Source organism: Nannospalax galili, unplaced genomic scaffold (genome assembly GCF_000622305.1).
Source record: "Nannospalax galili isolate Female #2095 unplaced genomic scaffold, S.galili_v1.0 scaffold717, whole genome shotgun sequence".
NCBI classification, from domain to species: Eukaryota; Metazoa; Chordata; class Mammalia; order Rodentia; family Spalacidae; genus Nannospalax; species Nannospalax galili.
Genome location: NW_008339763.1, coordinates 700,270 through 711,496, shown reverse-complemented (window position 1 = coordinate 711,496; position 11,227 = coordinate 700,270). Strand labels below are relative to the sequence as shown.

The 11,227-nt window shown below is 48.7% G+C and overlaps 1 protein-coding gene across 1 annotated transcript in view; it reads left to right on the top strand.

Annotated features, from left to right (window-relative positions):
- The window catches only part of Mroh1 (maestro heat like repeat family member 1), an 85,463-nt gene that overhangs the window by 54,475 nt on the left and 19,761 nt on the right, over window positions 1-11,227 (top strand). Inside the window, exons 15-23 of the mRNA XM_029564202.1 lie at window positions 6,102-6,209; window positions 6,514-6,658; window positions 6,880-6,920; window positions 7,232-7,373; window positions 7,704-7,756; window positions 8,297-8,404; window positions 8,735-8,854; window positions 9,152-9,274; window positions 11,076-11,222. Coding sequence (XP_029420062.1) covers window positions 6,102-6,209; window positions 6,514-6,658; window positions 6,880-6,920; window positions 7,232-7,373; window positions 7,704-7,756; window positions 8,297-8,404; window positions 8,735-8,854; window positions 9,152-9,274; window positions 11,076-11,222 — 987 coding nt within the window. The remainder of the gene's footprint in view (window positions 1-6,101; window positions 6,210-6,513; window positions 6,659-6,879; window positions 6,921-7,231; window positions 7,374-7,703; window positions 7,757-8,296; window positions 8,405-8,734; window positions 8,855-9,151; window positions 9,275-11,075; window positions 11,223-11,227) is intronic.

Below are 11,227 nucleotides of genomic sequence, written 5' to 3'. Positions count from 1 at the left end.
TCCAGCTCCTGCCTCCAGGTTCCTGCCCTGAGTTCCTACCTTGGGCTCCCTGATAAACTGTGACCCGGGAGATGTAAGATAAATAAACCCTTTTCTCCCCAAGTTAGTAGTGGTCAGAGTGTTTTGTCACAGCAATGAAGAACAAACTAGGACAAGTAGTTTTCAAATGTTAAGCCAACCTTGCATTCACAGGGTGTATTCCATTTGATCATGGTATATCATCATTTTTACATATTGTTGGATTCAGTTTGCTATCATTTTGAAGATTTTTTATTTTTTAAAATATTTTATTATTTTTATGTGTATGAGTGTCTTGCCTGCATGTATGCAAGTGCACCCATGTCGCAATGCTCTTGGAGGACAGAAGAGGCCATCAGATCCCCTGGAACTGGAGTTACAGACAGTTGTTAGCTACCATGTGGGTGCTGGGAATCGAACCCAGGTCTTCTGCAAGAACAGTCAGTGTTCTTAACCGCTGAGCCATCTCTCCAGCCCCTGTTGAAAATTTTTTAAATTTTTTATTATATTTTTGGTTTTTTGTATGTGTGTGGGGGCATGTGTGTGTAACAGCATGCATGTGAAAGTCAAAGGACAAATTGTGGGAGTCCATTTTCTCCTCCTACCATGTGGGTCCTGGGGATTGAACTCACACTATCAGGCTTGGTGACAAGCATTTTTATTGACTGAGCCATATTGTCAGCCTCCTGCTGAAGATTTTTACATACACACTCATGAGAAAATTATTTGGGTTTTTTTGCTATCTTTTTGGCATTCTTTATATATTTTGTATACATGTACTTATACACACATGTATGCATGTACATTTATTTCCTAACTTACTGAAGGAAAAAATTGAGACATTGTGTGTCTTTCTCCCTTAAACGCTAAATTTTCTTGGTGTTTATTTCCTAAGAATAAGGACATTTCCCTGAAAACTGTATTGCCTTCTAAATCAGAAAAGTCATGATTGAGGCCATAATGATACTTGATCCATCGTCCATCTTCGTATGGTGCCAGTTCTGTCCCTTCTTGCTGCTCTCTATTTGTAGGATCCAACCCAGAGTCATGCATTGCCTTGTTTATTGCCTGTCTGTTGGCCTGGATATTTCTAATCTTTGTTTGAATTAGGCCGTTTGAATGTCTCTCAGATGTGGTTTGGCTGGTGCTCCTCTGAGTTGGACCTGGTTGGTGCATTCTCCCTGGGAATCTGAAGGTGCAGATCCTTCCTCTGTATCCCCAGGTCAGTGCTGATGTGTTTGTATTGGTCCTTTCTTCTGGTTGCTTGTTGCTAGCTGTCTATACTGTGAAGTTGCTCTTTCCCTTGTTAGATAAGTTTGTAGGGAGACTCGAGGACTAAGGAAATACTCTCTTACTGATTCAGCCTTTAATCAGCGTCATTGATTTTAGCATCAGTCAGTGGTTTCCTAAGTCTATTATTTCTGTACTTAGTTTTTGATCTGTTGTAACAAGGCGGGAGGTTAGAGGCTTACATTAGGTAAGTGTTGCATAGTGGCTCACACCTTTAATCCCAGCACTTGGGAGGCAGGTTGATCTCTGTGAATTCAAGTCCAGCCTCTTCTACATAGTGAGTTCCAGGCCAAGTGGAGCTATAGGGAGACCTGGTCTCAAAAAGACAAAAAACAAACTAGGTAAGTGTTGTACCACCAAACTATAGGCTTTCCCTAGTCCTATATTCATATGTATATCTTTAAAAAACTCTATTATTGGTCAGGCGTGGTGGCGCACACCTTTAATCCCAGCACTCAGGAGGCAGAGGCTGGCAGATTTCTTTGAGTTGGAGGCCAGCCTGGTCTACATAGCGAGTTCCAGGACAGCTGGGGCTACAGAGAGACCCTGTCTCAAAAAGACCAAAAAAAACTATTATTATTTTGTGAGTATGTATGCTGTGTGTATGAGACAGGAGGCCAGGGCACTCATGTGCAGGTCAGAGAACAACTATGGCATCCTTCCAGTCGTACATGGTGTACTGGTTAATTTGGTTAGTTTTGTCAAGTTCACAAAACTTGAGTCACCTGGGAAGAAGGTACCTCAGTTGAGGAATTTCCTCCATCAGATTGGCTGTGACCATATCTGTGGGCATTTTCTTGATTGTTAATTCATGCCATTCCTAGGCAGCTGGGGCTGGGCTGTAGTAGAAAAGTGGCTGAGCAGGCCAAAGGAAGCAAGCCAGTGAACAGTGTTCCTCCATGGTCTCTGCTTCAGCTCCTGCCTCCAGGATCCTGCTTTGAGTTCCTGCCCTGACTTCTTTGATGATGGACTATAACCTATAAGCCAAACAAACCCCGTCTTCCTCAAGTTGCTTGTTCATAGTGTTTATCACAGTAAGAGAAAATAAACTAGAACACATGGATTCTTGGGATTGAATTCAGGTTGTTAGGCTTGTGTGACCAGGTGCCATTACTTACTGGTCCTTCTTGCCAGTCCCTCATATGTGTATTTTAGTGTGGGCCTGTGGGTTGCCGTTTTGTACTGTGTGTTCCCAGATCTGGCTGGTAGAACCCCCCTTTCTGCCTTCCTATAGTATGGACTCTGTTTCAAACTTTCCTTCCTTGTCTCTAATTCTCTGGACTCCCCCCCGCCCCGCCCGAGAGAGCACATGGTGCTTGCCTATGTACCTGTGTAGAGACCAAAGGAGGACATCAGATATGTTCTGCGCTATTGCTCTCTGCCCGTTTTTTTGGTCTTTTTGAGACAGGGTGTTCCTGTAGTCCCAGCTGACCTGGAACTCCCTTTGTAGACCAGGCTGGCCTTGAACTCACAGAGATCCGCCTGTCTGCAGGATTAAGTTCCTGCGCCATCACACCTGGCCTGCCTTACTCCTTTTTTATATCTTACATACATATTCCATGTACTTATTGTTTGGGAAGTGGTACCTTCATGCCACAGTGCTTGTGTGGAGGTCAGAGGACAACCTCTAGGAGTAGGTTCTTTTCTTCTATCATATGGGTTCTGGGGATTGAGCTCATGCCCTTAGGCTTGGCAACAAGTGCCCTTACAGCTGGACCGTCTTGCAGTCTGCCTTATTCTTTTGAGATAGGGTTTCTCACTGAACCAGTGCTGATGGCCAGTAAGCCCCAGTGATCCTCCTGTCTCCACCCTGACAGCACCAAGATTGTAGGTGTGAGCAGGGCGTGGTGGCGCACGCCTTTAATCCTTGCATCAGGGAGGCGGAGGCAGGTGGATCTCTGTGAGTTCAAGGCCAGCCTGGTCTACATAGTGAGTTCCAGGACAGCTGGGGCACAGGGAGACCCTGTCTCAAAAAGACCAAAAAAAAAAAAAAAATTACAAGTGTGTGCTTAGCCATATCAACTATTTTAGTTTTTAGTTTTGGTCTTTCTGAGACCGGATCATAGAGCTCTGCCTGCCTATACCTGTACCTGGATTAAAGGCTTGCACCACCATGCCCAGCCTGGATTTCTGTTCTTAATTGTTGTTAGAAGTTGGGTGCCCTGGCACATCCTTGTGATAGAATGCTTAGCAGATGGAGGCAAGGAAGATCAAGAGTTCAAGGTCAACCTTTGCTATATAGTGAGTTTGAAGCCAGCCTGGGCTACCTAGTGAGTTCCAGGCTAGCCTAGGCAACAGTATGAGACCCTGTCTCAACTTTACCCCCATCAAAAAGAAAAATTTGTTGTTGAGATATATAACATCCTCTTTGGCCTTATGATTAGGTTTTTGATGTTTCTGTATTTGCTGTAAGGGTCCATTCTTTCTTTTTTCTTTTTTTTGAAACAGTCTAATTTTGTAACCCAAGCTGTCCTGGACTGCATAGAGATCCACTTGCCTCTGCCTCCCAAGCGCTGGGATTAAAGATGTGCATCACTACCCCAGCTCTATTTGTATTTTTACAGTATGCTTTAAAACATGTTTTACAGGTCCTGAATGTCAGAGTAGTTTTGTTGTTCTAGCAACAGGTTCTCATGTAGCCAAGGCTAGCCTTCACCTCATTGTGTAGCCAAAATGACCTTGAATTCCTAATCTTGCCAATTCCTCCAGAGTGGTAAGATTACAGGCATGCACCATCCTGTCCAGCCACACTTTTTCTGCATGACCTTGGGTTTCTAAGACAGAAGATGCTAAACATCAGCCATTAATGTGGCTGTGCTGATGTCTGTCAGAAGGTCCGCTCTTCAGTGTTTCATTGTGAGCCTAAGGCCCATAAGGTGTTTTGAAAGAAGTCATTTTCCTGCAGGGAGCTTTCAAATATTGTTTTGCCTTAAAGGACAGCGACCTCTCGAGAGTAAACCATAACTCTGCCCAAGCTGCTGGGAGGGTCAGAGGCCATCAGTAGAAAGCAGGTGCTTTCTCAGTGGGTCATCGTTTCCAACAGGCAGGACCTTTTCTCCTATGTAAACATTGCAAAGTTGGTTTTTTGGTGGTGGTATTTTGATTTTTTTTTTTTTTATTTTGGTTTGGGGTTTTTTTAGTCTTTTTGAGACAGAGTCTCCCTGTAGCCCCAGCTGGCCTGGATTCACTATGGAGACCAGACTGGCCTCAAATTCCCAGAGATCTGCCTGCCTCTGCCTCCCAAGTGCTGGGATTAAAGGTGTGCGTCACCACGCCTGGCTTGTTTTGTTTTTGAGATAGGGTCTCTCCCTGTTATCCCAGATAGAACTCACTGTGTAGGCCAGGCTAGCCATCTCACAGAGCTCCTCTTTCCTCTGACTCCTGAGTGCTGTGATTAAAGGCATGTGCCACCATGCTTGGCCCCAAAGTTGATTGCTGTTGTTGGTTTTTGTTGTTGTTGTTGTTTTGTTTTGTTTTGTTTTGTTTTGGAGGGGGTTGGTTTTTTTTTTCCTGTCTTTTTGAAGCAGGGTCTCCCTGTAGCCCCAGCTGTCCTGGAACTCACTATGTAGACCAGGCTGGCCTTGAACTCAAAGAGATCCGCCTGCCTCTGCCTCCCAAGTGCTGGGACTACAGGCATGCACCACCACGCCCAGCTGTTTTTGTTGTTGTTGTTGTTTTTTAATTTAAATCCAATCTTAAAAAAAATTAAAATCACAGGGCTGAAGAGATAGCTCAGTGGTTAAAAGTACTTACTGCTCTTGCAGAGGACCAAGGTTCAGTTCCCAGTACCCACATGCAGCTAACAACTGTCTGAAACACCAGTTCCAGGTGATCCAGCATCTTCTTCTGGCCTTCACAGGCACTGCATGCATATACTGCACTTACGTACGTGAAGGCAAAATGCACAAAATAAAATGAATAAAAATTAAAAATATTGGGGCTGGAGAGATGGTTCAGTGGTTAAGAGCACTGACTGCTCTTGCAGAGGACCCAGGTTTGATTCCCAGCACCCATATGGCGGCTACAAACCATCCTAACTCCAGTTCCAGGGGAATCCGAAGCCCTCTTCTGACCTCCGCAGCATTGCAGGACATGGGTGCACTCACATACATGCAGGCAATACACTCATACACATAAAATAAAAATAATATTTAAAAAATAAATTTTATCACATTTATTTAATTTGTGTGTGTGTGTGTGTGTGTGTGTGTGTGTGTGTGTGTGTGCGCGCGCGCATATGGAAGTCAAGAGAACAATTGATAGGAGTCAAGTCTCTTTCTGCCACCATGTAGGTCCCAGGGATTGAACTCAGGTCATCAGCCATGACAGCAAGTGCCCTTATCCGCTGAGCTCTCTTGCTGGCCCAACAAAGTTAATTTTTTATGGAGTCAGTTGCTTACAGGAAATGAGAACTGAGCCAGGCAATCCTGTCTTGGATGTCTTTAAATTTTTAAATTGTATTTACTGTGCATACTATACCTGAGACTGGCAAACACATGCCACAGCCACACATGGAGGTTGGAGAACAACTTTCAGGAGTTGGTTTCTTCTTCCACCATGGGATCTGAGGGTCAAACTCATATTGTCAGGCTTGCACAGAAAGCACTTTCCCCACTGAGCCATCTCACCAGCCCTGCTCAACTGATTTTAGTACACTTGCCTCTGGCAGCTGATACATTCTCCCCCAAGGTGGGTCTTCCTGCTTCCTTTCCTTGTCCAGCCTCGTCCCTCCTCACGCTTAGCTGGTATGTGGGCAGCTGCCATGTATAATCTTGTTTCACCTCTTTCTGCAGCCCGAGAAGCCAGGCCCAGATGGTGAGGACCTAGCAGCAGATAGTGTGCGGGCAGTCAGCATCCGCACCCTCTACCTGGTCAGCACCACGGTGGACAGGATGAGCAATGTGAGTCTGTCTGCCTTTGGCTTTAGGCTTGCTGCTTGAGCTCTCCGTCTTTGAGGTTTCCTGCTCTCCTTGTCCCTGACTTCAGTGACAAGTGAACAGTGAAGTGGATATTATGGTCTTGCTAGGGCAGTGGCTGGGCAGTGCTTAGAGGCTCTCTAGGCCTCAGCAGGGACACACTGTCCAGATGAGCTCCTCAGAGGCTGCCCTGCCCCTGTATAGGAGTAGGGAGCAGCTTCTGCTTTGTCGCCCTGAAGGCCGGACCCATCTGTTTGCAGTCTGTAGACCATGGCCCTCTATCCTTCAGGTTCTCTGGCCCTACCTGCTCGAGTTCCTCACCCCAGTGCGCTTCACTGCAGCCCTCACCCCACTCTGCAGGAGCCTTGTGCATTTGGCCCTGAAGAGGCAGGAGGCAGGGGCAGATGCCTTCCTGGTCCAGTTCAACTCGCATGGTGTGGAGGCCCAGCCACTTTGCACCTGACCCCACCAGTGCCACACCCGCACACTTGACCCCTTCTCAGCTCTCCACCCTTACCCCTGCCCCTGCTGCTGATCCCACTCCAACTGCTGCCTTTGCATGGTCCCACTTAAGCTGCCTCCCCTGCATATGACCCCATCCTTTCTGCCCTGTGCCTATCCCTGCCCTGTAACTGTTTCCGTGTCTCTTGTCCAGCAAACCTCCCGTCTCCCTATGCTGTGACCACAAGACTGCTGGTAAGCAAAGAGTCTGTCACTATACTGGCTGGCACTTCCCCTAATGGGAGACACTCATCAGGTGTCAGCTCAACCCTAGTATTGTCTGGTGGAGGAGTGGGCTCTCTGTGTCCCAGAACCCCTGTCAGTAGTTGTAGCAGGCTGTGGGCCTTACTGCCTTCTCAGTGGAGTACCCACCTTGTGCTTCCTTCACTCCTGGGGAGTAGCTCCTTGTGCTATGCACTGTGGCCCCTGGAGCTATCTTGCTACATTTGTACCTGGAGGTCTGGGTGACTCCCTGCTTAGATCCTTCCCTTCTCCCCCTCTCTCAGGTTGTGTCTTCCAACCCCTACCTGGGGGATGGACGTGGGGCAGCTTCACTGCGCCTCCTGAAGGTTCTACATTGGAACATCCACCCTTTGCTGGGTCAGCACTGGGAGACAACCGTGCCTGTGCTGCTACAGTACCTGGATGGTGAGGCCAGTGAAGCTAGGGGGCCCGCCAGCCACCCTTGACCCCACTTGTGCCAGGTGTCATTAGGGCTGGCTGGTGCAGACCAGGGTTTTGTAAATTGGAAGCAGGCATCCTAGCTGTAATCTAAGAAAAGGCCTGGATGGTTCAAGAGGTGTTATTTGGGGGCATGTGGAAGGTGGGTACGGCCCATAGTGGGTTGTCTGCTGTTGCACTCCTTCTGTGAGTTCCCAAAGATGAAGAAGAGGGCCTGGGCACTGACAATCCATTTGTGCATGTTGGAATGAACCTGCCTGTCAGGACCGTGGCCAACTGGGTGATTGGTCATTTCAGAGCACACTGAGGAAACCCTGTCACGGAAGGAATGGCAAGAAAAGCTTCTAGTGGTGAGAGACGGGATAGGAGACTAAGGGCCTGTGTTCCACTGGGACATTCTGGGTCTTGGCAGGGAGGGCTGGGGCAGCAGATGGGGATACTGTGTACTGCGCCTTCCCAGAGATGTGTCACCTGATTTCACCTGATGGTGTGACTAGGGGATGGGCTCAGCAGTAGGGGAGTCTTTAGGGTGAGGATGGTGGCCAGCCTCAGATTACTGTGACAGGGCTCCCACTCTGTAGCAGCGATGGTGGCCAGCCTCAGATTACTGTGACAGGGCTCCCACTCTGTAGCAGCCAGCACCAAATTTGAGGAGCTTTGGGGCCTCTTGGCCACAGGAAATGATTTTTCCCCCTCCCACCTCTCAGCCTGGTCCAGAGCCATCTGTGTTCCAAGCCTCATTGTTCCCCACCAAAGGCTTGCTCTGTTCTCCTGCCTGCTCCTTAGTCCAAAGATCACTTACTAGCAGGAGTTACTCTAAGGGTCTCGTGTGACATACCCAGGCCTCAGACCCTTCCACAGCCAGGCCTCACTGGTGCTGTCATCCACAGTTCCTGCGAGATACCCTGGCTGTGATTTCTGACGACACATGGATCTGCCAGCTGAGCCTGGAGATGTGCAAGCAGCTATCCTCTTACAATGGAACACCCCAGGAGAAGGTGCCAGGGACAGGCCAGCTAGGAGCAAGGGTCTCTGCAGGATCCTTGGACCCTGGTTCCTGTGCCCTGAGTCTTTCTTTCTGTATGCTTTTGTCTCATGACTCTGGCAGCCAGGCAGAGCTATGTACCTCTTCACTGCAGCTCACAGCTGGGAGACAGGGGCCTCCTGCCTGCCTCTTGCTCCTCAGACAAGCCTGGGATTCACCCTTCCATCCTCTTGGGGGCCCCCTCCTATGTCCTGCTGAATGTATAGCTTTCCATAAACAGTGCCAACTAGGTGTCCATCTGCTCAGGAGTCAAATGCAGCTGTGTTCTCTGCCTTTGTTTTAGAACTTCCTGTATAAATGCATAGGAACCACACTAGGCACTGCTTCGAGTAAGGAGGTGGTGAGAAAACACCTTCGAGAGCTGCTGGAGACAGCCAGATATCAGGAGGAAGCAGAACGGGAGGTGTGAAGCCCCTGGTGCCTAGGGTTGCTGAGCAGTGGGCATCTACCGCCTGTCAGGCAGCTATATTAGTGCGTGCATGAATGTACTATGAGCATGTAGGTACATGTGTCTAGTGCACTGCCTGCATCTGCATGTGTGTACAGTGTGCTACAGGTATGTATGTGCATAGTGCTCTGTATATCATCTGTATTCCCACACATATGTAGTCTATGGGTATGTATGTGTGTGTTCTCCCCACACAGCATGAAGGCAAGTGGGCCTCTGTACCCAAACATAAGCAAGTGTGTACCTTCCTAGGGTCTTGCCTGTTGCTTTGGGATCTGTGCCATTGCCCACCTTGAGGACACTCTGGCACAGTTGGAGGACTTTGTGAAGTCGGATGTGTTCAGGAAGTCCATTGGCATCTTCAGTATTTTTAAGGTCAGGAGATCATAACCCCAGATGGAGCCCTGGGTGGGAAGACCTATCTGTTGCTGCCTGGCATTTTAATGTCTGGGGAGGGATGGGATCCTGCACCTCTCATGGCAGCTCTGTTCTTTCTCAAGATTGAGGCTGGGGCTGAGTCCCCTTAGGCTCAGGGTAAACAGGAAGCACCTTGCTTATAGTCATTTTGCTTCCTGTATTTCAGCAGAGGACCTCCCAGAAGCCAATCTGGCTGGTGATGGTGGTATGCTCCCAGCCGTGGGTGATTAGAGGGCTCTGAGGAGCACAGATGGTGTGTTAGTCAGCTTGTCACTCCTATGATACATCAAGTATAAGGAGAAAAAACTTATTTTGGCCCAGTTGATAAGTGATAAGGCGAGCATGGTGGAAGGGCGTGGTGAAGAAAGCTGCTCACCTCAAGGCAGCCAAGAAACAGAACTTTTTTTTTTTGTCTTTTTGAGACAGGGTCTCCCTGTAGCCCAAGCTAGCCTGGAACTCACTATGTAAACCAGGCTGGCCTTGAACTCTCAGAAATCCGCCTGCCTCTGCCTCCTTAGTGCTGGGACTAAAGGCGTGTGCTACCATGCCTGGCCAGAGAGAGCTTTTATATCAAAGCACTTACCAACTCCTGAATCTGTCAGTGGATTAAACCATTGATGTTCCAGTTGCCTCCCACAGGCCCCGCCTCTGATCACTGCTACACTGGGGCACCTGAGCTTGGGGACATTTTCAAAGACCCCACCTCTCTCTGATCACTGCTGTACTGGGGCACCTGAGCTTGGGGACATTTTCAAAGACCCCACCTCTCTCTGATCACTGCTGTACTGGGGCACCTGAGCTTGGGGACATTTTCAAAGCCCCCACCTCTCTCTGATCACTGCTGTACTGGGGCACCTGAGCTTGGGGACATTTTCAAAGCCCCCACCTCTCTCTGATCACTGCTGTACTGGGGCACCTGAGCTTGGGGACATTTTCAAAGCCCCCACCTCTCTCTGATCACTGCTGTACTGGGGCACCTGAGCTTGGGGACATTTTCAAAGACCCCACCTCTCTCTGATCACTGCTGTACCGGGGCACCTGAGCTTGGGGACATTTTCTGTATGAACCATGACAGGTGGGCAAACTGAAAGCTTCATCTCCTCTATAGCCAGGCTGTCTGTGCTGACCTTTGCCCTTTAGTGGCCTGTAGAGACTGTTCTTGCAACTTAAATCAGACCCAGAGCCTGATTTAAGGAGGGAATGTACCTCCCTCCCTGTCCTCACCCTGGCTGTTGTCCCTCTGTTCGTTCATTCATTTGTTCATTCATTCATGAGACAGACTCCTATATAGCCCACACTGACCGCAAACTCAAGATCTTCCTGCCATAACCTCCTGAATGCTCCACCATGCCCAACTCTTAGCCTTTTGCTCTGTCTCTCGTTCTACTCTCAGGGCTGACCCAATCAAGGGCTTGCCTACCTTTTCTACTGCATATGTCTACCGGGCCCTAGTACAAAGGGCTGGTCTGCAGGCACAACCCTGCCATCTTTCAGTGGCTAGGTCCCTGAGTTCTTCTGTCCACTGTCCACTGCTCCCTTCCTCCTTGACCCCACTGCCTCAGCCTATTCCCTCTGCCATTTGGTTTTCAGTGGGCCTATGCTGGTCATCTGGTCTACCTCTTGCCATTCCCTGGGTTGGCCAGGTGTTGCTGGCTGGCTTTAACCCCTCCAGGAGCATTGAAGGAGTTTAGAAAGCACAATTCCAGACCAAGGCTTCCTGTGGAGAATAATTAACTGATACCCTGCTGATTTCTCCCAGGATCGAAGTGAGCATGAGGTGGAAAGGATGAAAAGTGCTCTGATCCTGTGCTATGGACACGTGGCTGCACAGGCCCCCCATGAACTCCTGCTGGCCAAAGTGGAGTCTGACGTACTTCGCAACATGTTTCAGTGCTTCAGTACCAAGGTGGG